A 27,096-nucleotide genomic window follows, 5' to 3' on the forward strand; every position below is an offset into this window, starting at 1 on the left:
AAATTGTCGCTAGTGAACTTTTAATTATTGTTATTTTTTATTTAACCTTTATTTAACCAGGTAGCAAAGATTATAGCAAACACCACAGAAACGAAATTGGTGCTCGCTAGCTTTACAAATTCAGCTATAGTTGGGAGCCAGCCAATATGAAACAAACTATATTAAAATTACAAAAGTTTGCAGCATATGTCGTGTAAATGTGTGTGTGCAGCTAGCCAGCCAGCCACACAGGTAGAAAAATGGCAGAAAAAAAGTAAAAAGACGGACATCAGAGTATTTTTCAGTACACTAAAACGCAAAGTAAGAACTCTAGTAGCCTAATATCTCAAAGACTAGTTGATAAAATGTTCAGAAGAAATAAGTGAAATGCTAATGGAAATGTCTCACAATGATGTCATTAGGCAGAGCAGGCAACAGATGGCACACAGACAGCAGAGCTGGGGACAGACTGGCAGAGACAGGGAGTCTCAGGTAAGTTTGTTGAGTCTTTGTTTGGCAACATTATGAAAGGTTCTCCATTTTTTTAAATAGGGACATATTTGGAAAATGCCATGGATACCCCCACTCTCAACTTAAACTGGTGACTAAACTAAGATTTGTTTAAGACAATGGTATTGCTGTTGTGATTAATTGTGTAGTTTTGGGTAGCGGTAGTTAGGAGTACAGCAAACACCTTATTTATTTTCTAGGAGACAGACTGTGAGGGTGGTGAAAGGGAACGAGCCAAGGAGAGCGACTTCAGAGGACAGTGTCACAGCCACGGCAGGACCAGGTGTCAACCTTGTTGCCAGCTGCACCAGTATAGGGGACAGTGGCACAGCATTGTCCAGTTACCTCAGTGATGGCACAAAACCATATCAGCCACAATTTATAGAACCGCAAACTCTTGCCAACAGAGTGTTGACGTTTCAAGAGAGATGGTTTGGCGATTTCCCCTGGCTACATTATAATCCATCAATAAAAGGAGTGTTGTGTTTTCACTGTAGCCAAGGGTTTTCAAGCCAGCCATCTTTTGGCCAAAGAGCAGATGCTGCCTTCATTAGCGCAGGATTTAGGAACTGGAGAAAAGCCATTGGAAAATTCACAGCACATCAAAACTGCCAAACCCACCACCACTTTGTAACTGTAACAGCACACCAGCTAAATCCAATCAGTGTCCAGTTATCCAGTGCGGGGGGTAAACAGCAGGAAGACCTAAGGCATTGCTTGATGAAAATTGTTAGTTCGGTGCTGCATGTAGTAAGACAGGGACAAGTCTTTAGAGGCCTCACGGATGACAGTGGGAATTTATACCAGCTTTTGAAACTTAGGGCAGAAGAGGATGACCCCATTTTACTGAAGTGGTTAACAGAGCGTACCAAAGTGTACACAGGCCCCAAAGCACAGAATAAAATTCTGAACATCATGGTCGTTCGAGGCATTGCAGCTGAGATCAGGTCTCTTCCGATTGTACAATTTTCATTAATTGTTGATGGTACTCAAGATGTCTCTGGTGCTGAACAGGAGAGTGTCTGTCTGCGTTATGTTGACAATGACCTTGTCCCTGTGGCAACTGATGTGTTGTTGAGGCTCAATTTGCCCATGTCTGGCTTACGTGGGAAGAGTTACAATGGTGCCTCAAACATGGCAGGAAAATATACAGGTGCACAGGCAATTGTGAGGAGGCAGCAGCCATTAGCCCTCTATATCCATTGTGGAGCACACTGTGTAAATCTGATTACACAGGCCGGCTGCTCTGCCTCCCCACTGATCTGGAATTCCCTTTCCTGGGTCCATCAGTTAGGTGCCCTCTATGGCCAGCCTCTGCTGTTCTTGGAGAGCTTGAATGTCTAAACATTTCACTGCAGAAGAAAACTCAGACTGTCTCTGGTATGCAGGCTGCAGTCGAGTGTGTGCGGTCATCTCTTAGGGGCACGAGAAATGACGAAAGCTACCTTGCACTGTATGAGAAAGCGACAACATTGATTGACTCTATTGAATCCATTGAGACGCACTCAAGACGATTTGCTGGCAAACCAGTGGATCATTATAGGGCAGAATTTTTTTACATGTTGGATGGTGTGAAGGTTCAGTTTGGTGACCGTTTTGACCAGGACAGTCTAAACGTCCTGCAAAAGTTGGAAAGAGCGCTTCTCACGGGAGAGTTGGATGAGTCTCTAGATCAGTACCCAGAACTGAACATAGATTCTCTTTCAGTGCAGATCCCTCTCTTTCACAACAACTATCCCTGTAGCAGCAGGCGAGAGGCAGCAGAGGTCCTCAGGAGGCTTCCAGTGGAGATGCAGGGGTTGTTTGGCCAAGTTGAGGTGCTGATCAGAATTTTGTTTGTGGTGCCAGTGTCTTCATGTGAGGCTGAGAGGAGTTTCAGTGCACTCCGCAGGTTAAAGACTTGGCTACGGGCTAGCATGGGCCAAGAGATACTGAATGGCGTAGTTGTCTGTAATGTACATAAAGACAGGCTGGACAGTCTCAAGAGGGAAAATATCTGCCAGCAATTTGTTGGATCCATTGAAACCTGCAAACATATGTTCTGTTTTTTTGTTCAGTAGTGTGTATAGCAGTGGTTCTCAACCTTTTTGGGGTACTGGAACCACTGCATATTTTGAGACAAGGCAGGCAAGGTTTTGAGCTGTCCTCAGGGACCTCCACCCCCACTATATTATATGTAAACTTACTGGAAACCTTGTGGTACTGAATACATTCATTACACTTTTTTTTATTTCACGGACCCCTTGCAATTAGTCCATGGACCCCTGTTTGAGAACCCCTGGTGTAATTGATATTTCTTCTTTTGTTTAGTAGTTTTCAGTTTTTAGTACATGACAGTACACTGTGGTCATCCTGTCTGGGTTGGCGCCCCCCCTTGGGTTGTACCATGGCGGAGATCTTTGTGGGCTATACTCAGCCTTGTCTCAGGATGGTAAGTTGGTGGTTGAAGATATCCCTCTAGTGGTGTGGGGGCTGTGCTTTGGCAAAGTGGGTGGGGTTATATCCTTCCTGTTTGGCCCTGTCCGGGGGTGTCCTCGGATGGGGCCACAGTGTCTCCTGACCCCTCCTGTCTCAGCCTCCAGTATTTATGCTGCAGTAGTTTATGTGTCGGGGGGCTGGGGTCAGTTTGTTATATCTGGAGTACTTCTCCTGTCCTATTCGGTGTCCTGTGTGAATCTAAGTGTGCGTTCTCTAATTCTCTCCTTCTCTCTTTCTTTCTCTCTCTCGGAGGACCTGAGCCCTAGGTCCATGCCCCAGGACTACCTGACATGATGACTCCTTGCTGTCCCCAGTCCACCTGTCCTCCAGTTTCAACTGTTCTGCCTTATTATTATTCGACCATGCTGGTCATTTATGAACATTTGAACATCTTGGCCATGTTCTGTTATAATCTCCACCCGGCACAGCCAGAAGAGGACTGGCCACCCCACATAGCCTGGTTCCTCTCTAGGTTTCTTCCTAGGTTTTGGCCTTTCTAGGGAGTTTTTCCTAGCCACCGTGCTTCTACACCTGCATTGCTTGCTGTTTGGGGTTTTAGGCTGGGTTTCTGTACAGCACTTTGAGATATCAGCTGATGTACGAAGGGCTATATAAAAAATAAAAATAAATTTGATTTGAATTTGATTTAACTTACAAATGATTTATTTCATGTTATTTTATTTAAAATTGCAAACTTTGTGCGACATACTTGTCCATAGCTGCTGTTTGAAGAGTTGAGACACTGACTGAAGGATATTTTGGTTGATTTGTTTGGGTTTTTCATTGAAGTACTTATTTTGCTTTTAGAACTGTACTTATTTTAAGCTTTTTGTTATTGTAAAGATATTGTAGTAGACTCAGGCCAGTGGCACATATTTAATGACTATATAAATGTATCCGAAAAAGTCAATTCAATACGGAGACCAACTTAGTGATTGTTCTCAATGGAGATTCTTTTAGATGTGATCACACCATGTTCATTGTATTTATGAAAACTACACCCATACAGTGTACAGTACCATTGCCACCTACTGGCCTTTCTTGGTATTGCTGGTTGTAAGTAAAAAATACCTGCATACATACTGGACTGATAAGGAGCACTGCTATAACTATTATTATTATTAGTATTATAATGATTTAAACATTTGAACAAGTTGGGACAACCCTTCAGTTAACTACTGTACCTATCAATTATCCAGTTGTAGGAATTATTGTTACCCAATATACATTTAACATATTACAACGTATCCTGTACATGACCATCTGATCATTTATCACTCCAGTGTTAATCTGCAAAATTGTAATTATTCGCCTACCTCATGCCTTTTGCACACAATGTATAGACTTTTTTTCTACTGTGTTATTGACTTGTTATTTGTTTACTCCATGTGTAACTCAGTGTTGTCTGTTCACACTGCTATGCTTTATCTTGGCCAGGTCCAAGTTCTAAATGAGAACTTGTTCTCAACTAGCCTACCTGGTTAAATAAAGGTGAAATAAAATAAAAAAGGCTATATGTTACATCACTACTTTTGGTGTCCCTCTAAGGAATTGCTCTTGAGAAAATTTAATGTAATTGACCCCTCCAAGGTTAATATCAGAATTTCGCCCCTGGTTATGGCATGACAGTAAATAATGTGCGGTTTAGAACCCAAATAACAGTACATTTGGGGAGATACATTCTTCAAGACACTACAAAACATTTACATAGATATAGAAGGCTTGGGAATGCTCATAAGAAGCTGATTCGCTGGCTTGGAATTCTGCTCGGGAAACTTGCTAGTCACCTCCTACTAGATCACATTGCGGTCAGCATCGCCTCTGTATTGCTATTTGATTTGGCTGGTGCGTATTCATTATCCAGTATTTTCTCAACAATTCACCACACTATGGAAACCATGGTTACCCATGAGCTTACACAGGCAAGCTAACTTAGTTAATGGAGTCTAGCAACCTTGCTGCTAGACAAGTTCCAACCCTCACTTCAGATGAAGGGTTGTGTGTTTATACAGCAGCTAGCTGCCACATTAGACATGCTGAACAATCATTGCAGTGCATCCTACAGAAATGTCTAAATGTACAATTAGCTAGCTATATTACCACACCAGGCTTTGCCACGGAGCAGGGTTGTAGTGGTGGAATTATCCCCCAAGCCCTGATCCAGGGTCAGGTTACAGAGAATTTAAGAAAGTGTTCACTTCTCCGGCATCTTTTTATTGTAATAGTCAATTGTTATTACTTCCAAACTCACTCATAGACGTCATGTCATGCAGTTTGAGTGTAGGACACTGTTGTGGTAGTAGTTTATGCCTGCTTGACCACAACCTTTTGGCTGGAAGAGTACAATACATTTTTATGTATCCAATAAATGCAACATTTCATATGTCGACAGCATTTCTCATACAAAAAATGTGACTTGTCTCTTCTCTTTTCTCTAGGCTGTGCTGTGTGACCAGATCTCACCAGAGTGTGTAATAACTGGGAGCACGGACATCGATGTGGACCAGGCCAGAGGTGATGCCGTGTGCATGGGCTGTGGCTCTGTCCTGGAGTACAACGTCATTGTGTCTGAGGTCCAGTTCATGGAGACAGGAGGGGGAGGCTCCTCGGCTGTGGGACAGTTCGTAGCTGGAGACGGTGGGTGCAACTGGACTGTCAAGACATGAAATAATGACATGCCATAATAAAATGAATCATAATATTCTGAGAGGTTGGTTATAAGGAGTATAAGAAACTCATATATCCCATTTTTCATAAAGTTATTCATGACATAATGAAGTTAGTCAATTGCATTGCAAAATGACATTTTAGCAGGGTGCATGACATTCCCCACCCTCTCCCAGACCCTTGCACAGACCTTGTAATCTGCAGTCCCAAACGTAACCCAGTGATGTGGCCTGGCCCATAGCCCCTGGATAGCCTCTCAGCTGATTGTTCAGAGAGGACAGTCACTTGTTAACTGGCTTTCTGGTGGGGTTGGATTTTTCTGGCACATCTGTTTGAAGTTCTCGTGAATCCCCACTAGAGTGCAGTGTTGTATTAACTTTAGTTTGAGATGAGCTCACTGTCTTTGACCAATTTGTTGTCATGCGGTGTTGTCACACTGAAAAAAGTTTGCTGACTACACTCAAATCTACTTTTGTGTCCAATAATATAATACAATGCTGTATTAACATTTATATTACCATTTTTGTAATTGAACTATAGCAGATGTTGATGAATGCCTGTTTTGTAAATGTTAAGATTACACTCTTGGGGTGTCATGTCTCTTATTCTCCTGTATCTATAGCCTCTGGAAGGAACCCTACTTTTGGAGAAGGGTTCTATAAAGGTGTTGGAAGGGAGTCCCGGGCCCAGTCCCTGCAGAACAGTGAGTCAACATTAAGGGTCAGCACTTGCTAAAGCATGGGTGTGCATGCATCATGAGGACTAATTGCACTTCCAACAGGCCTAATAACAAGTAAATATAGGTGTGCTAGGAGATTAACCTTTGTTTTAATGTCTTTCAATGTCTTGGGGAAAAAACCTTTTCGCCTCATGCTAGACAGACTAAACTGATACCATCTGCTTTACATGGGCCTCTGCCCCTCTGTAAGTGGCTTCCTTATCAGCACTTTATTTCAAAAGCACTTATAAAGTGGTTTTGCCTTCACCAACAATCTTGGTAGGGACAACCCATTTCCTTTATGTCCAATAGGAGGTAAACAGGGTGTGTCTACAGCAAATCTTGGTTGGCAAAGGCAAACATCCATTGCGTGCTGGAATGCCTCAGGAAAGGGCTGATGATGTAATTTCCTTTGTCTGGTAAGACACATTCAATTAGTCTGTGCTCCCTGGTTTGATGATTTCCTGTCATTTTTGTTTAGTCATGTCTATTTGGAAGTTAAATTCTTTTGGCTGAATAAAAGTATTGTACTCAGTTATCTCCCAGTCACCTGTAGTCATCTGATGTGTCTCCTGCTGATGATCAATGCTGTTAAGTGCTGATGATGAGAGAGAGAAAGAGCGAGACGTGGATACAGCTGTGTGTGAGTGTGAAAGGTCTGTCATGCTGTGTGGATTGTCTGTGAGAACAAGAGTGGTGCTGTGATGGAACGCTCTCCTCCATAAACATCCACAGTGTCTCTGCTCTTTCTCACCCACCAACACTCTGATTAATGACTGGAATCATCCCTCCCCACCGGCACGGCTCCCCGTCACCCGTCCCCCGCCCCAACTCATCACGTCTCCTCACAATGACTAACAGGTTGCTTTTCCTATTGCTGGAGAACATCCCATATGTCCTGCGGTTGACCCATATGGCCTCAATATATCTCCAGTGTGGGAGCTTTCCAACTTCTCCCTGGCAGGGTGGTTAGATTTTATCCAGCTGTCACAGTAAATGTACCAGATGGTAATGCTGGTTGGTGTTCGGAAGAAGTTTAGACAAGGCCTGTAATAGAAATCAGGGTCTTTAGTTTTTCAGACAACTTGATGAGATGAGGGGAATGAGGAGGGAGTGGTATGAGTAATGCTGGTGGTGTGCGGATGCCCTGTAATCTCAAGACATTTGTTCAGCAAAGCAGGGGGAATATTTTAGCGCAGTAAGATTTTGCATTACTTCAACAGCAGCAGTAGTTTCCCACACACATCTCTCAAGTACTTGTGTGTATTGACTGCTTGTGTATAATGTCTTAAGTGTTTGCATGCAAAATTCATCAGGCGAACAGAGGACACATGGTTCTGGAAACAACCTGTTACAGTAATTACATGCCCTGTCAGTTGTGTGTATATTTGTCAGTCTACTCTGTTTATTGTGCACCTGAGGGTGCGTCTGAGTGTAGGTGTGTACGAATACGACATGCATGTGTGGGCTATGTAATGACATGCCTGTGTTTGTGTGTCTCCAGGGAGACGTCAGATCAACACGCTGGGCCACCAGCTGCAGCTGAACCAGCACTGCCTGGACACGGCCTTTAACTTCTACAAGATGGCTGTGTGTAAACACCTGACAAGGGGCCGACGGGGGGCCCACGTGGTGGCTGCATGCCTCTACCTTGTCTGCAGGACAGAGGGGACACCTCGTGTCCTTTCACACTGCAGAGGGGGGAGTAACAGAGGAAGGAGATGAGTGAGGTGAAAGGGGAATGCAAAATGTTTATACAACAATAAAACCTTTTTATATTTGTAACTTTAGCTGTAGCATAAATCTCCAGGCGTTGTAGTAGTTTTGGGCATGAATTGTGTTATAATGCCCTGGTTGTGTTGTGCTCAATACTAGGGCTGCACAATATATCGGTGAGTATATCGGACTCGGCCAATATTAGCTAAAAATGCCAACATCGGCCCGATGTCTAGTTTAACGCTGATGTGCAAAACCGATGTCTAAGCTGACGTTCATGCCTACATAATGTAAGTAGATGACTTAATGACACCACAAATACAGCGCAACACAGAACAAAAGCAGATAAAATACTAAGCGCACACTTCCAACAACTAAACAAGTTCAAGTCGAGCAGTCATATATATATATGAGTAAGAATTTCAGCGAGACAACTGAAAGGTGAAATCCATTAAAGCAAAGATAATGGAATTCATTGCCCTTGACAATCAACCGTTCTCTGTCGTGGATGATGTTGGCTTTCGCCGACTGGTCGAGCACCGGTACTCACTATTTTTCAGATATTGCCCTACTGGAGTTACACAGTATTGTTGAAACTCACATCCATGAGCATCACAACTGACATTTGGACCAGCGACGTCAGCCCCATGAGCATGCGGAGTCTGACAGCACAGTGGGTCGACGAGGATTTAGTCAGGAGGAAAGTCGTATTGCATGTTTAAGAATGTGCTATTTCTCATACCGCTGCTGCCATTTCAATGGCATTTGAGAACATGTTTGAAACATGAACACACTTCTAGCTCCATTTGAACAACTGACTCGAGAAATAAGCCAGTCGACTGCAGCAGACGTGATACCCTCTGTCATGGCATTGAAAGGCCTGCTCAACAAACCTGCCGACAGACTGTGGGGTTAAAACTTACAAAAGTACTCGAGGCTGTGAACAAACGATTCGGTGGCATTCTCTCTGAGCCTCTTTATGGTGTCGCCACCATGCTCGATGCTAGGCACAAGGACCACTACTTTGATGTAGACAAACAGGTTTTAGGTGAAATGTTACAGTCAGAGCTGGACAAGATGGAAACAGACACAGTGACAGTGGACACAGAAGAAGAGAGGCCACAGACAGACCTGAACCTTCACTGCTTGACATGTATGATGAAATCCTGGTTGTGAATGAAATGACTGAACAAATTAACAACGGAACAGCACAGCAAGTAAGTGAAATAAATAGGTTTTGATTATGTTTCTCTGGTAATGGGGACATACGTAAATGCCAACAAAATAACTTTTTCTGTGTGTGTAACCTTTATTTAACTAGGCAAGTCAGTTAAGAACAAATTCTTATTTACAATGACGGCCTACTTTGGCCAAACCCGGACGAAGCTTTGCCAATTGTGCGCCGCTCTATGTGACTCCCAATCCCGGCCGGATGTGATACAGCCTGTATTCGAACCAGGGACTGTAGTGACACCTCTTGTACTGAGATGCAGTGCCTTAGACTGCTGTGAACAATTTAATTGTACTAGAATGCTAGAGCAAATCCTTCCCTATTTACATTGTTTACGTGTGTGTGTGTGTTTCAGTGTTTGTTGGAGATGGAGTATTTGATAAAGTAAAAATAGCTCTACTTCCTTTTCCACAGCTGGGGAACAGTCTGTAGTACTGTCACAGAGGACTGACATGATAAATTGAGAATGAGGACACGAGTCAAATCTTGTTCAGTGTGTCTAACGGCTGATGTAGCTCAGCGGAGGGACGTCTTGATATTTGTCATGGAGGCTCAGGGAACCATCAATTAATACATTTAGTGGGATCATTCCCACAGGTGCTGTTGTTGGTAAAGGCTATGGTCACATCCATGATCTTGATGAATGACAGCCAAGTTTTCACATCATAATGAAACCATCACATTTCACGGGCAGGGCTTGGAAGTAAGCTCCCTCCCTCCTTCCCCATACTACTGAAATGGTATTGCTTTAAGTGACTGTTATTATCTCTGAGGAACTTATTATTATGATGACCGATTTTGAGGGAGTCGTCCGTAATCTCATCTCCAGACTGTGTGGGATTATTTTTTTCCCATTTCAGTGGTGACCATAACCCCATTGTGAGGCTTTTTAAAAAAGGGTTGTCTCAAAATCTACTTTGGCTGCCGTTGGATGGGTGCACCTGTCGCCACAGAAACGGATGCAGGGTGTGTGTCGGTCGCAGGAGACGGGTGTCTCTAGAAGCTAATGGGGGTGAGTGCTGGGGGGAGTTCAGAGGTCACGGGGTGGTTGATTCCCCCAGAAGCTGAAGCTAAATATATTTACAAATGCTGCTGGCCTGAGGTGACACTTTATACTATCTTGTGGTTTTATTGATTTATAAGCCACCCCATTCACAGACATGCTGCTTGACCTCAGCGAAAATCACATTGTAGGATTTTTTATGAATTTATTTGCAAATTATGGTGGAAAATAAGTTTTTGGTCACCTACAAACAAGTCCTCTACTCGTTACCTGTATTAATGGCACCTGTTTGAACTTGTTATCAGTATAAAAGACACCTGTCCACAACCTCAAACAGTCACACTCCAAACTCTACTATGGCCAAGACCAAAGAGCTGTCAAAGAACACCAGAAACAAAATTGTAGACCTGCACCAGGCTGGGAAGACTGAATCTGCAATAGGTAAGCAGCTTGGTTTGAAGAAATCAACTGTGGGAGCAATTATTAGGAAATGGAAGACATACAAGACCACTGATAATCTCCCTCGATCTGGGGCTCCACGCAAGATCTCACCCCGTGGGGTCAAAATGATCACAAGAACAGAGTGCAAAAATCCCAGAACCACACGGGGGGACCTAGTGAATGACCTGCAGAGAGCTGGGACCAAAGTAACAAAGCCTACCATCAGTAACACACTACGCCGCCAGGGACTCAAATCCTGCAGTGCCAGACGTGTCCCCCTGCTTAAGCCAGTACATGTCAAGGCCCGTCTGAAGTTTGCTAGAGAGCATTTGGATGATCCAGAAGAAGATTGGGAGAATGTCATAGGTCAGATGAAACCAAAATATAACTTTTTGGTAAAAACTCAACTCGTCGTGTTTGGAGGACAAAGAATGCTGAGTTGCATCCAAAGAACACCATACCTACTGTGAAGCATGGGGGTGGAAACATCATGCTTTGGGGCTGTTTTTCTGCAAAGGGACCAGGACAACTGATCCGTGTAAAGGAAAGAATGAATGGGGCCATGTATCGTGAGATTTTGAGTGAAAACCTCCTTCCATCAGCAAGGGCATTGAAGATGAAACGTGTCTGGGTCTTTCAGCATGACAATCTCCAGATCTCAACCCCATAGAAAATCTTTGGAGGGAGTTGAAAGTCCGTGTTGCCCAGCAACAGCCCCAAAACATCACTGCTCTAGAGGAGATCTGCATGGAGGAATGGGCCAAAATACCAGTAACAGTGTGTGAAAACCTTGTGAAGACCTCTGTCATTGCCAACAAAGGGTATATAACAAAGTATTGAGAAACTTTTGTTATTGACCAAATACTTATTTTCCACCATAATTTGCAAATAAATTCATTAAAAATCCTACAATGTGATTTTCTGGATTTTTTTCCCCCCCCTCATTATGTCCGTCACAGTTGAAGTGTACCTATGATGAAAATTACAGGCCTCATCTTTTTAAGTGGGAGAACTTGCACAATTGGTGGCTGACAAAATACCTTTTTGCCCCACTGTACTTTTTTCAACCCTGTGATTGAGATTTTGCACTTTGACATTTATCCCTAATTCTAGAAATGAAAGCGTTTCTGAATATGATTGAACAGTCGCATGAATATGATTGAACATCAAAGTTGTTTCCTTATTTTTGTTGTAAAATTATACATGATCCCATACCCACATTGACCATGAGTAGTACATCCAACAAGATGGATGTTGGCCCGTGCAGTATGTTGTGCTTTGTAATTAAAGCCAGGGACTGTATAAATATAGGTCCATTTTTATGCATATAAAGTCAGTGTTAGGGTGGAGGGACATTTCTCAGAGACACTGCTGGTCAGTTTTATTTTTATGCTCCCAGCTGTCCTTGAAGAGCTGACCCACCCCTCTGGTATTTGAAGGGTAGGAGTGGAATGGGGGTGCCTGTCCAGTCTATGGTCAGTGTGCTATGTGTAGATATTCCACTAATCCCCCATTTGTGGAGCCTCACCCAGGCCAGTGCAGTAGTCACCCCCCTCCCATGGGAATGCATGGTGATCTACATCCCCATCATCTGAGGCGTGTGCTCTCTAATCCCTGGGGACACTATGAAATGGACAGGGTCCCAGTGGAGGCTGCTCCAGGCTCTGTCTGGATTGACATGTGACACCTCCACTGTTGGTTGCTATGGTGCTTGGCTAACAATGTATTTGTTGTGTGTACAAATGTTTAATCGGGACCCATCTCCTAAAATAGATCAGACTGTGGCTGCCATAGACCCAAGAGTGAAAGCTTGTCTGTGTCTGGTAGAGACCTAAACCCCCTAAGGTCTGGAGTGTTAGCCTGGAGGAATGAGACGGAGCTGGGCTAGAAACTAGAGCTTTAGTCATCCCCTGGTCTGGAAAATCACTGGGCTTTCTAGATAGTATGCCAGCTAAGCATTAAGTTACACTTACTATACCAGATTTGATCACGCGCTACTCATGTTATGTAACTCTGGATCATGTATCCTTACGAGGACATTGTGGACTTGACAGGGTGGGTTTCAGTGACAGTTGCACTACCTTCATGTATTTCTGGTCTTAATCTCTTCCCTGTCTTTCCCCTACAGGTAAATGTTTACATCCTGGGTAGAACCTTTCTGGTGCTGGCCAGAGAGCTCTGCATCAACGCCCCTCGCCATAGGTACCTATCATCTGCCTCCCATACTCCCTTTGTTCTGATTGTAAACAAAGAACTATACAGTTGAATGAGTGTTTTCAGACAAATGCTGTTGGTTGAAGTGTTGTCTTTTTTTGCTGAGGAAACCTACAGTATTTACCATTCATTAAAAGTCTGAGCTAAAATTGGTCACTTCGCTACAACAAATATTTGGAAGCAAAGTTGTCATGATGACATCTTGACCACATCACTTTTACCAGCTTGGTTCTAGCACTCCTCAGTGTACCTAGACACTGAATAATCCCTTGAGTAATAATCCCACCAAAACAACAGATTTCACACATGCAGGTGAGTTGTATAATAATGAGCAGCAACATCTGTGGCTTCTCACAAAATGTTTATGATTTTCTGCAGGTTCGTAAGCTCTCAAACAGGAACATCATGGTTGATCAGCATCAAGCTGCAAACCATTTAACTGTGTTTTATGTACAAAACAACATTGCAGAGACTGTCCACAAGTGCAATATGACTTTTTACAAGGGACTGCTTTTTGCAGCGTTAATTAAAATAATACAAATAACATTTTTATTTTAAATAAATAAGATAAAACGTTCCTTGACTTAAAAATAGTATTTTGTTTAGTCTGACACTCTAGTGTCTTAATGCTACATTATTTATAAGGCTGCAACATATGGATGTACAGTATGGTCTATATGTTCTCTACCTCTCCTTTTATGACCAATCCAGTTTATGCATAGAACACCAGCTCCGGGATCTGTCCCCCCTGCACCCCAGTCCCGTTGGTACTGTCCGAGGAGCACTGGAACTGAAAAGTCACTTTTCCACACTGCACCTCCGTCATGCCCTCCTGGCCAAAATAGCTCAGCTCATTCCCGTCCAGCACGACACTCACCGTATAAAAGGCATCCTGCTCCACTTGAACTGGGTGTTCAAACCACACAGAAAATGTACTGCTTGATCCGTCCGACACAAACTTGGTCAGGTTCTGTGCTAGGGTCACCCCTTGCCGCTTCAGTTCAATCTTGACACTGTACTCAGCCTTTCCGCCACTTGACCCGTACAGACCCAGTCCAGCGATAAAGATCCGCTTGTCCACTGCAAACTGGATGCTGTCACAGCGGCCCCTGTAGCGCCACTGGTTGCTCCGGTAGGCTGACGACTGGAAGCGGTGGCACCTCTGGGGCGCCAGGCCCTGCCTCTGTGCCAGTGGGAAGTCCAGTTTGGGCTTGGTGGCCGCTGTGTACCACAGGAAAATGTCATGCGTCTCCTCCAGTGTCAAGATGTCTGACTGGGCCGCCCCATCAGCAAACTCCTCCAGGGTCATAGTGGGGATGCGCACCAGGTAGAGTGCCTTGCCCAGGACAGATCTCTTGTTGTGGGTGGTTGCCCTCAGTCCTTGCCTCTTACACTCAGCTGTGGCCCAGCTCATCATGGCATCAAAGACCACCACCTCCTTGGTGTTGAGAGTCTCTCTCTGCAGGATGATCTTCAGGGTCTGCAGGTCGATCTCACAGAAGCCCTCGGAGCCCAGGGCCAGCTCGGCCTGGGCGTCAATCACCTCCCAGCAGCGCTGTGTCAGCTCAGGCTCCTCAAACAGACGGCTCTGGGACAGCAGCACACAGGCGTTCTTGGCCTCCAGGCTGGTCTCCAGGAAGGTGACGCAGGCCTTGGCCAGGGCTGGTACAATGTACTTCTTGGCAGCGTACAGGGTAGCCAGCACGGTGTCCGCCTCCAGGTCTATCGCATCACTGTACATGTAACTGAAGGGAACAAAATGGAGGAGGAGAATGAGATTCTGGTTTAGTAAAGAAGGCAGACCAGCATGTGGAGAATAGGGATAGATATTCTTTTGAAGAAAAGAGGTAGAGGACTTGGCACAGCTTGCCCTATTTTCTCAAGGGGATAAAAAAGAAGCAATGTCTCATTGCATTGGTTTCGGATTACATTGTTATAGAATCCACAACAAAAAGAGCCATTTTATGTTCTCTTCTGCCTATTACCTTCGGGTAAATCATTGGCTTTGAATATTTTCTTCAAGATGAACAAAGAGCAAAGAAACCTGAAATTACAGTGCTCTACACTACTGCCCATGCCCTTTGGTGCTCTAGCATTTTGGCACTTAACCAGTCTTGCTTTGGCTGAGTAATCATTTATTTTGAAGTGACATTGTGCTTGTCATGTATAGTATTGGTTTAGTTTGAGGAGCGAGTGGCTTACTTCAGCAGAATTAGAAAGGCAGCAGGTTCCACGTCTGGGATATGGATTTCGGACTCCTCCTCTGCAAGATCCCCGTAAAACATGGCACAGAAGACGGAGCTACCCACTGCCAACACATACTGGAGGGAAAGACCAACGGACACATTAGTCACTCATCATATTTGTGATGTTTCTGAAAAGTAAACTTATTTTTTCAACTGGAGATGGAGCTTACCTTGTGCACTGGTACTTTCTGAGATTCACCAGGGGGACCAACAATTAAATGTATATCGGCCATGAGTTCATTGTTGAACATCAAGGCATTCCTAGAAGGGAGAAGATTAGGTATAATGATTAGGTATAATGACAACTTGGGATATTCCATATAGGGCTTGTTTTTTTGCCAGTCATACATATATTATAGCCTGCACGATGTGATTCTAATTATGGACATAATAGGCTATTGTAAACCAAGTCAAACTTTTACTAAATAGAAATAATTAATAAGTAAATAGTTGAGACTACCTCTCCCGTAGCGTGGGGTGAGAGGACTGCCAGCTGGGAGGATCGACGTTGTTGTTGTTTATGTTTTGCTGGGTGGTCGGTGTTGTTGCAGTGGTTGTTGACTGGGTGACCTGCACATCGCTTTTCTTGTCACTGGCGGTCACCGTAGTACCGTTGTTGGTTAGATTGGTGGTCGCAGGGTACAGTTCTGCAGCCATCTTCTTCTTCAGGGACAGGGTTAGAATCTCATAGCATACTGGTAACCTGCCTGTGTGTTTCCCAGTCTTTTTAGACTTTTTCAGTGTTTCTGGAAGTAAGAGTAAAAAAGTCAAACACTTCATGATCCGACCATGATGGAGCAACCTGCAATCTGCTGTTGGCATCGGCACACAAAGCGTTGATCCCTTTCCTATAAATAAACCACGAACTCTGATCTACTGTAGTAGCTATTATTCTGCGTTGACAATTGATACACAAATCGTGTCATTTATAGAACTATGCTGCATAAATTCAGCGATTATGAAGTCTTACTAACCCCGAATCAATTGTAAGAGCAACATAAACAATATCCGTCCAATTGGGTTGTATTCCAACTTAAAGCTGAATACTTTTTTTCTCTTTCTCATTTCATCCTCTTGTTGCCGCTGAGTTGTCTCCCCAAAACGTATTATGTTCTCGCTTTTCGAGCAGATGGTAAATCCATATAATCGTTGCTCGCTTAGAGTCCGCTGTTTTCCTGAGCAAATACTGGCAGATGTTTTTCTCCAAAAGCTACTTATCAACTAGGACAAGGCGTGGGTTACTCATTAGCTGCAGTCTGGATACGTTGTGAATGGTCATTTTTCGGGGCGAGAGTTTTAGTTGCTGTCTATTTTTTTTTATATATTTGGTGTAATCCTCTCGGACGCCCAGCTCGCTGCCAACAAATCAGATTTACACATACCGTCAACGTCAGAAGCCCAGAAGAGCCTCCCCCAAGCCACTCACCAGATAAAAAAATTAAGGAACTCACCAGCTCCCACTGAAATTCACTGCAGCTTCCGACTGATATAAACTGTTACAGTGAAAATAACCCGGTCATTGTTTCTGATGTAATAATAGCCTAAAATGTTTTTAAATAACTGATTATAGTTTGTGTAATCACTGTGTCATTTTGCTTTAAACTGTTCATGTCATATCAGATTGATTTAGTTGTGTAATAGCTCCACTCGTCAGAAATTAGACAAAGTTTGGGATGTCGCAAAATTAGTTGAGCTTTAACCTTTATTCCTTTTTTGTATTGCTGAGTTAACATCAGCCGCACCACTTTTTTTCTTTTTTATTGGATGCATGGCACGTGCAAAATCTGAGCGCACGAGACCACACTGGTGTTTACCTTGGGTGAATGTGGGCGCGTTAGATCATAGAGGGGATAGTTCCTGAAGTTTACTTCATTAACTTGAACAGAGCCAGCCCAGCAGCCATGTTAGATTCGAAGTTGGTTGGTTAGGGACAGGGGTTGGGGTCTGGCCATATCCTATTACCAGTCATAGGGCTCTGCTGCTGCCAAAGGGATCATTTGTCTTCTTGATGTAAATTTTTGTCAGACTAGACGCAGGTTGGGGTGCGGACTGCACATTTTGGTCACAAACAAAAGGGGAATAGGGAAAATTGCACAGTCATCTAACCCTATACCTAAACACTATCCACAAACACCCACCACACCATCCCAGTACTTTGGCCCTAAATGATCCCATCCATCTGCCTGGGAGAATGGAACCCCTTCTCTCAACTTCCTGTAGATCTTCTGTACTAAAATTACTTGCACCAAATATTTATCTGCTATTTATCTCCCTGTCAAATCACTCACCTTTGGGCTATCCTCTACTCTCTTCACTGCCTGAGCATAGGAAACTTTCTGCCCCACTCGAACTCTGGCGGTCTTTCTCTCACAGGGCACTTCGGATCCCCAGCTCCACTGGGAATGGTATGACGATATCCAGTACTTATTATATTTTCATTAAAGAAGACATACCATTTTCTGATCAATGTAGTCTACACAGAGTTGTAAACCCTGTATAACATTGAGACATCTGCAATGTATATATTAGCATATTAATATTGCTTGTCTTGGTTGGATCTTGAAGAGTGTATCATTCTCATTCTAGACCCCTGCCTGTACATCCCTTGCTTTGCTCACATGCTGGAGTTTGGCGAGAAAAACCATGAGGTGTCCATGACAGCACTGCAACAGCTGCAGAGGATGAAGAGGGACTGGATTCACACTGGACGGAGGCCATCAGGACTGTGTGGCGCAGGTAACCATGAGCAACAGTTAAATCACACCACACGTTAGAACCACAATCACAGGTAGGCTAACTCTCATCATAAATAACAGAAACCTCAGGGGAACCATGTCCACTGGTATCCCACACTACAGGGAACTGTAATCCTAAATCAGAATTTGCTACAATCACAGGTGACCTTTGTTAATAGGTGACCACTAATCACAAGTAATGCTCATAAGTAACCACAGCCTCCAATTAGCGTCAGTGTATACTGCAGTCTGTTCCCTACTTACTGGACCTGAACAGAACCCTGCTCGGATGTATTGCTGGCAAGACATCTTGAAACTGAAGAGCCAACTTCCCCGGGCATGTGGACATTTACGCTCCTATTTTCACTTTTCTCCCTTTCTCTCCTCTGCAGCTGCAATATCTGAATAATTAATTGCTTATCATTAATCATTGAGAGGATTCGCTTACATGAAGGATGGAAAAGTTTAGATGAGCTTCTTACTCAATAGGAAGTGAATGTGTGAGCGAGACTGTGGGATTGCTAAAAGCCAGCTACTAGAACGTCAGATGATTCAAACTGCTTGTGTAAAAACGGAATCGAACATCCGTCTTTAAACAGACATTACGTTTTGTAACTGACTCCATGCACAGTAGCATGGGTTACTGTAAAACTGAATTGATGATTTATCTAATGACTTAGATTATCATTAATAGGGTATTATGACGTTATTACATGAATATTACACTACATTTGGTTAGTACATTTGTAAATATAAGTGTTGGCAAGGTGTGTGGGATGGATAGTGTGTTTCACCTGTGCGTTTGTTTGTGTTCTCAGCCCTGTTGGTCGCTGCTCGCATGCACAAGTTCCGCCGTACCATCAAAGAAATCATCAGTGTAGTGAAGGTGTGTGAGGCCACACTAAGAAAGAGGTGAGAGCTGCTTGAGAAGCACATTACAGCATCCTCCAAAGGAAATCTGATTAGCCTTGCGTGTTCTCACTAATCTCTATGAGGAGTACACTAACACTATTCTTTCTCATGGTTCAGGTTGAATGAGTTTGAGGACACGCCCAACAGTCAGCTGACCATTGAGGAGTTCATAAAAGTGGATCTCGACCAGGAATGTGACCCACCCTCTTTCATTGCTGGCCAGAGGAATAAAAGAATGAAGCTGGTGAGGAGGAACTGCCGAGAGGATACAACTGTACCAACCTTGTTTATTTATCTTGTCCTGTGTTTTAACCTGTGTTTTGTCCCAATGTGGTACGGTTGTCTTTTTTTCATTCACATGCTGCTCTTTTTTTGTGTCTTTTTTTTCTTCTAGCTTGAGGAAGAATTGGAGAAGAAGATTGGTGATGTTCAAGGTACCATTATGATCCGTGTCTAGTCAAGTTTGAACTAAACTCTTCATAAAGTTCCAAAGAGTATAAAGTTAGAGTGGAGTCAGCAGAGTTGTTTGGGTTTTATCTCAACAGGCGAGATCCATGAATACCAGGATGAGATTGAGATGGAGCAGAGCCGGCCCAAGTTGAGAGTGATGTATGGGTCCCATGCAAAAACAGGTACGGCACAGATGGGTCCTGTTGCGCTCGCCAGCCATGCCAGTCCTCCAGCTAGAACCCCCTGTGGAGGAGGGAATATCTCCGTATTCTGCCAGTCTATTGTCGCTAGAGCCTGAAACTTCTCTAAATACACAGAAATTGTTTTTTTAGGTGACCAAATTTGATGTTCACTCAAAATGCAAATGAGAATGTTATGACGCACCTTTGCTGTCTAACTGTAATGGGCTAAACTCTCTAACCATCTGCACCCCTCTAGCTGGTTGTGTTGCATTTTTGTCCACTGCATGGCCTTCAGCAGGGGAGGCCTCTGGCTGTCTGACTTGCAGGCCTGTTGCTTCTCTGCCTGGGCTGGGAGTCCAAATTTTAAAACACACACTGGGCTTTTATCAACACTAAGATGGCTGTCATCATGATGATACTTTGACAGCTTAATAGTACCATAGGATTATTGAAGAAATAATTTTCTGCATCATGTCAGATAATTTAGCTGTCAGTTTCATGACGAAACGGAAGTACATGTCTTGTTCTTTTTCTCCCCCTCCTAGATCCCCTGGAAAAAGAGGATGAAGATGATGAAATATCTCTTCCTGGCTGGCAGGAGAGGGAGGACGAGGAGCTGAAAGCTGTGGCCCAGCATCTCAACAAGGACCTGTGTGACCAGGTTCTCCCTGGAGAGGAAGAGGAAGGGTATGGAGAGGCACGAAGAAAGACCTCCACGCAGAGGCCCATCGCTGGTCTCCCTCCTAGGGCCCATGCCCACCGCAGCCAACCTGGGCCTCCCAGAGTCCATCAGCAAGTCCCCTGAAGAGGATAAGGAGAACGGTGAGCAAACCTGTCGCTTAAGGCGTCCGCATGCTTCAGTTCGGCTGGCGGCTAGCCGAAGTTGGCTAGGTGAACCGAACAAGTGTGCTCGCATCATAATATATGCACAAACTCTTCCGAACTGTTTCGGCTGGGAAGCATGCGGAAGCCTTTTCTGTAGAGGCTTTTTTTTATATATATACTGTTTGTTGCATAGGAAATATTCCTTACTGCTACTTTCTCATTTTGATATTCCACTGTCACTCACTTCACCCTATCTTCTATTTCTAGAAATGTCAAGATGTGGGGGTTTTCATAGGTGTGAGAGATGAGGAGTATGTTGACTCTCTCTGATGTGGTGAAGGGGATTGATTTTCATGGGAGTGGGCATCTGGGGAGTGTAGAGAGAAGGTGAAAGGTGAAGTGTTAGTCGAAGGAGGGGATGGGTTAGTGTGCGGCCACTAAGACAGAAACGTCATCTTGACCTTCTATTGTCAGAAGAATGGATTATAAGATGGGGTTTGTTTTAAAAGACGCACCATTCCGTGATCAAAATCGTCTTGAAACATATTCTTTCAAATTAACGGATCAAAAGGTTTTATTGACTGACGTTAGTTTGTTGTTGTACATTTGTCATGTGGATCTCATCCTCCATGTCCGGAATGGGAAAAATCAGTATTAGCCTACATTTTGACTCGTTTTTATGTTAGGCTTTTAATATGCTGCTCTTTTAACATGTGGCTGATCTCGTAGTGAGAGGATGATTAAAGGAAACCAGTGTTGGTGTGTGTGTGTGTGCCTCTTTTGTTTTCATTTGGAGCTGTATCGCTTGAAGATGGCAGGCTGCCAGAGGTCTCTCAGGCCTGGCTAATTGTGGTGGGATTGGGAGGGGCAGAGGTTCAAGGGCTCCCCAGCTCAATCTTTAAAGCATTAAGTGGACAGAGTAGTACCTTGTCATTAGTGTGGTGTCTTTCATCCCCTGTGTGTGTGTGTTCTGTTCTGTTTTCGTGCACTGTTGGTTTGGCCACTACTTAAGGGGGGAGGGGGTGCTTTGAGAGCCTGTTCGTGCGTTTAAGACACTAAAGATTGTTTTAGTCCACTCAATCTGTCATCCATCCGTCAAGCCTGGATTGAAAGGTGGAAACCAGAGGCATGGCTAGAAAGATTGTTACAATTTGAAGTGTTCCTCTAGTCTAGATTCCTTAGTCTCTACACTTACACTTTACACTTGAGTCAGGAGAGAGCAGCTAGTCTTGGCGAAGATTTGTGACTCGGCAGCCTGATGTCTATATCAGAGGTAGCACCACAGGTCTCAGAGTGGTGGGGAGATTTTTTTTATCCTGATGGTAACCAGCTAAAATTCTGGAACCTAAGTTGTAGAAGAGACATTGAGGGTTGCCCTATTGCCTGGTGCAAACTGAACTGAGCAGTCGGGCAACTTGAGCCCGCTCTAAAGTTTCCCCTGGTGATATTGTTTTCTGGTTACCGTTATTCCCATTTTTAAAGTGAAAGGCGGACAATTTATGACAAGTGGGCAAGTTGACCCTGCTCTGTGGTTACCCCATTAAGGCAGGTGATTAAAAAAAATGTTATACCTGAAAACAATAAAACTGCAAATAATTCCAGTGACCTAAGTGCTCACCTATTGCGTTTGCTGGCCAAGATTACTTAGCACCTCTGAACGTTATTTGTGGACCGAGTGCGTACCGATTTTAGAATCATGTGAAAAATGTTGGTGGTCAGATGTCACATTTGGTGCTATGTGTGCGAGTCTTAATAAAGTCCTACCCTGGGGTGTCGCTAAAGCTGTATGTCTTTTACCTACTATACCGAAAGCCTAAGTTTGCTCAGGACGAGCAGCTTGCAAGCCACTATCCTATTGCGCTTGAGCTGTGATTCAATATTTAAAATAGAACCAAAGCGTAATTCCTCCCTGTTGTGTAATTAAGTGACCGATAAGTTGTGGCATTTCTGCGTGTAAACAACTTATCACATTTTTGGGCAAGTAACCATAATTATGGGCAGCCAAAAAATACTGCTGACTTGCCTGATGGTCAAGTGCTTTTCAGACCTTAATGTCAATCCCTGTGTAGGGTATGACAGTGATTAATCACAGGGTTCGCTCAAGGTGCTAGAAGTGCTTGAAGTACTTGAATTTGGAGCCCCTGAAAATCATTTCCTCAATTTGGTGGTTGAAAACTCATTGCAATTATTGTATCTGAGTTATTCTGCTCCAATTATAATTATCTGTGATTTTCATTTGTGATCAGTTTTTGTGAGAGATGTTGCTGCTTTCATTTGTTTCCCTACTGTTTCAGTTGACAGGTGTTAGGCTACTCTGTTGCATTTTTTTGCGTGAAAACCAAGTGCAGCTATTATGAGGATGACAACATTGAATGTTGGTTTCAACTTGGCTTTCTGTACAAAACCTTCCTTTACAAAAATGAACCTCTTTTTTCGGTCATTTTGTTGTTCTAAAAACATGATACAATAACCCTTCATGTGAAATGGTGAGATGAATGCTACTGCTACATGGACATACAGTGCATTCGGAAAGTATTCAAAAGGAATGTATTCCCCTTCACTTTTCCACATTTTGTTACATTACAGCCTAATTCTAAAATGGATTAAATATTCCCCCCCCCCATCAATCTACACACAATACCCCATAATGACAAAGCAAAAACTGTTATTTTGAAATGTTAGAAAATGTATACAAAAAAAAAATCACATACATAAGTGTTCAGACAGTACTTTTTGAAGCACATTTTGCAGAGATTACAGCCTTGAGACTTCTTGGGTATGATGCTACAAGCTTGGTACAGCTTTATTTGGGGAGTTTCTCCCATTCTTTGCAGATCCTCTCAAGCTCTGTCAGGTTGGATGGGGAGCCTCGCTGCACAGCTATTTTCAGGTCTCTCCAGAGATGTTCGATCGAGTTCAAGTCCGGGCTCTGGCTGGGCCACTCAAGGACATTCAGAGACTTGCCCTGAAGCCACTCCTGCGTTCTCTTGGCTGTGTGGTTAGGATTGTTGTCCTGTTGGAAGGTGAACCTTGGCTCCAGTCTGAGGCCCTGAGCGTTCCGGATCAGGTTTTCATCAAGGATCTCTCTGTACTTTTCTCCGCTCAACTTTCCCTCGATCCCAGTCCCTGCTGCTGAAAAACATCCCCACAACATGATGCTGCCACTACTATGCTTCACCGTAGGGATGGTGCCAGGTTTCCTGCAGCTGTGACGCATAGCATTCAGGCCAAATAGTTCAATATTGGTTTCATCAGACCAGAGAATTTTGTTTCTCATGGTTTGAGAGGCCTTTAGTTGCCTTTTGGCAAACTCCAAGCAGGCTATTGTGCCTTTTACAGAGGAGTGGCTTCCGTCTGGCCACTCTACAATAACGTCGTTATTGGTGGAGTGCTGCAGAGATGGTTGTCCTTCTGGAAGGTTCTCCCATCTCCACAGAGAAACTCTGGAACTCTGTCAGAGTGACCATCGGGTTCTTGGTCACCTCCCTGACCAAGGCCCTTCTCCCCCGATTGCTCAGTTTGGCCGGGCGGCCAGCTCTAGGAAGGCTTTGTTTTTGCTTTGACATGCACTGTCAACTGTGGGACCTTATATAGACAAGTGTGTGCCTTTCCAAATCATGTCCAATCAATTGAATTTACCACAGGTGGACTCCAAGTTGTAAAAAACATCTCAAGGATGATCAATGGAAACAGGATGCACCTGAGCTCAATTTCAAGTCTCATAGCAAAGGGTGTGAACACGTATGTACATAAGGTATTTCTGTTATTTTAAAATCTGTTTTCGCTTTGTCATTATGGGTGTGTGTGTGTGTGTGTGTGTGTGTAGTTTGAGGGGGAAAAATAATTGAATCAATTTTAGAATAAGGCTGTAATGTAACAAAATGTGGAAAAAGTGAAGCGGTCTGAATACTTTCCGAATGCACTGTATATACTGTGTGTGCTTGCATCGGCCACATCTACAGGTAGGAAAATCACCAATCATGAATCCAATCTATTTACTCATGAAATGTCCACATTATTCTGACATTTTAGAATGTAATGATAATTTAAAATCCAACTTGCCAATGTCTGTACGAACCCTGAATTAGTTGTAAAATGGTTTTAATATGGGCTATGATGATGGGATCAGAGTGTTTCTAACCAGGTCACATAGTTTTTTTTAAATCCTGGACCAAGGGAGGATGAAACCCCTGTCAAACTGCAGCAGCCTTGTACTTATGAATTCTATTTAAAACGAGACTAACTGAGGGGATTCCGTTACAGAGACAACTAGGTTGTTCCACAAATGAGTGCCTTTTGCATCCCTTTGATATTTTAAGTAGAGATTGTGCACAACTATTGAAAAGCCGATATATTAAATGAAGTGCACTTCTAATATAGACCACATGGAAAGTGCAGTAAATCACTTTTTTTTTCTATGAATAAAGACTGCGTTTGACAGGTCCCCCTGCACCCTGTAGGAAGATTTTAACCTGCGTAAACCCCAACATTTCTCCATGTTTACACCATCACAGTCATTTCTGGCGATTTATTTATTTGATGGAGAACAAATATTCTAATTTTAAGGTCAATACTGTTAAATGAACTGAACTCTCGTTTTAATATAGTGAAACTATTCCTTTAAAAAAAAATCAAAAGAAACATTATCTTATAGTCAAGTCCTAGTGTAAAAGGCAGGTGAGCTTGTTTTACTCTTTTTTTGTTGCCATTTTCTGGTGTTTTATTTTGGAAAACTGAGTGGGTTGAGCATAACACGTCAACCCCATCTTGAGATGGGAAAACAACATGTTTTATTAAGATGAATATTTTTGCTTTTTATGACCATGTTAAAATTGGGTGAAACAAAATGTTAATCAAAAAGCACCCAATTTGGTGGAATGACCCAACTGCGACTTGAAACTATAATTATCATGGCTGAGCTTGCTTTATGCAGGGTTGCATCATGTAGACCTATGCATCTGTAATTTAAAAGTTAACACAGTCTAGCCTATTGGATTGAAAAGACCTAGGTAGCCTAGCAAACCTAAGTTTGAATATTAACCAAATTTGATCACATTCACATTTTCTCAACGCAAATAAAATGGCTTAGGTTAGAAATGCCTAACGTTACCGCTTAATTTCCACTGGCCAGATGGGACAGTGCACATACTGTAGGGAGGCTACAGTTCAGCAGACTGAAAAAACCCTCTACTTCTATTCGAAGTGAAAATGATGAATCGGACACCTTATCGATCGCAACAGCTCATGGTCCTCCTGGAATCAGAAGTTTTTTTTGACTCAACGGAGGAACATAGTTCGAGAAAGGCTGATGAATGTCTTGCACGAGCTGTGCATGCAACTGGTTCACCTCTGATGCTCACAGGCAATGTGTATTGGAAGAGATTTCTGAATGTTCTTTGCCCAGCATACACCCCTCCAACCAGACATGCTTTATCTACTCAGTTGCTGGATGCAGAGTTCAAGTGAAGGTCAAGCAAATCATAGCGAAAGCAGACTCTATTGCAATCATCTTTGATGGGTGGTTGAATGTTCGTGGGCAAGGAATAATTAACTACATCATCTCCACTCCTCAACCAGTATTCTACAAGAGCACAGGCAAGGGACAACAGACACACCGGTCTCTACATTGCAGATGAGCTGAAGACAGTCATCAATGACCTTGGACCACCTCAGTCTGATGTTCAAGAGGTGGACATTGAGGAGGTCCAGGGAGAAGACATGGAAGCCTGAGAGGAAGACAACCAAAGCTTTAGTTTCTAGACTATCATTTTACAGATGTATGTTGAAAATGTTTTTGGGCAATGCGATGGCTCATTGGGGATCATTCAATGTTCCCTTTTGTTGTTCAGTGAAATCACCCCATGTGAAGAGACAACTCATTCATTTAAATTTAAATTCATAACTAAATTGTTTTATTTCTATTGGAAGGATTTAATCATTTGCAATTATGTCTACTTATGATAAAGTAAAACGTTTATCTTTCTGTCCTCATATGATGTGGTAAATACAGTTGAAGTCGGAAGTTTACATACACCTTAGCCAAGTACATTTAAACTCAGTTTTTCACAATTCCTGACATTTAATCCTAGTAAAAATTCCTTGACTTAGGTCAGTTAGGATCACCACTTTATTTTAAGAATGTGAAATGTCAGAATAAAAGTGATTTATTTCAGCTTTTATTTCTTTCATCACATTCCCATTGGGTCAGAAGTTTACATACACTCAATTAGTATTTGGTAGCATTGCCTTTAAATTGTTTAACTTGGGTCAAACATTTCGGGTAGCCTTCCAGAAGCTTCCCACAATAAGTTGGGTGAATTTTGGCCCATTCCTCCTGACAGAGCTGGTGTAACTGAGCCAGGTTTGTAGGCCTCCTTGCTCGCACATGCTTTTTCTGTTCTGCCCACAAATGTTCCATAAGGTTGAGGTTAGGGCTTTGTGATGGCCACTCCAATACCTTGACTTTGTTGTCCTTAAGCCATTTTGCAACAACTTTGGAAGCATGCTTGGGGTCATTGTCCATTTGGAAGACCCATTTGCGACCAAGCTTTAACTTCCTGACTGATGTCTTGAGCTGTTGCTTCAATATAGCCAGATAATTTTCTTGCCTCATGATGCCATCTATTTTGTGAAGTGCACCAGTCCCTCCTGCAGCAAAGCACCCCCACAACATGATGCTGCCACCCCCGTGCTTCACGGTTGGCATGGTGTTCTTCGGCTTGCAAGCCTTCCCCTTTTTCCTCCAAACATAACGATGGTCATTATGGCCAAACTGTTCTATTTTTGTTT

At 43.2% G+C, this 27,096-nt stretch overlaps 1 protein-coding gene and 1 pseudogene across 1 annotated transcript; one reads left to right on the forward strand and one right to left on the reverse strand.

Moving 5' to 3' along the window:
* Nucleotides 1-27,096, forward strand: part of LOC112262456 — a 41,192-nt pseudogene that overhangs the window by 792 nt on the left and 13,304 nt on the right.
* Nucleotides 13,271-16,559, reverse strand: LOC112261692 (BTB/POZ domain-containing protein 6-B). The gene is made up of 5 exons (XM_024437249.2): nucleotides 16,178-16,559; nucleotides 15,664-15,949; nucleotides 15,374-15,464; nucleotides 15,160-15,278; nucleotides 13,271-14,702 (listed from the first exon to the last, which is right to left on the reverse strand). The coding sequence occupies exons 1-5, from the start codon at nucleotides 16,266-16,268 to the stop codon at nucleotides 13,670-13,672; spliced, it is 1,620 nt and encodes a 539-aa protein (XP_024293017.1). The 5' UTR covers nucleotides 16,269-16,559; the 3' UTR covers nucleotides 13,271-13,669.

The sequence above is a fragment of the Oncorhynchus tshawytscha genome, linkage group LG11, assembly GCF_018296145.1.
Source record: "Oncorhynchus tshawytscha isolate Ot180627B linkage group LG11, Otsh_v2.0, whole genome shotgun sequence".
Taxonomy (NCBI): Eukaryota; Metazoa; Chordata; class Actinopteri; order Salmoniformes; family Salmonidae; genus Oncorhynchus; species Oncorhynchus tshawytscha.

Bases quoted from the DNA above. Each gene is read 5' to 3' on its own strand.
- LOC112261692 (XM_024437249.2), bottom strand. From the start codon at position 16,268: ATGAGAAAGAGAAAAAAAGTATTCAGCTTTAAGTTGGAATACAACCCA. The intron at 15,465-15,663 runs GTAGTCTCAACT...TCTCCCTTCTAG, and splicing joins CACCCCACGCTACGGGAGAG to GAATGCCTTGATGTTCAACA. The intron at 14,703-15,159 runs GTAAGCCACTCG...TGTTCCCTTCAG, and splicing joins GCCTTTCTAATTCTGCTGAA to TTACATGTACAGTGATGCGA.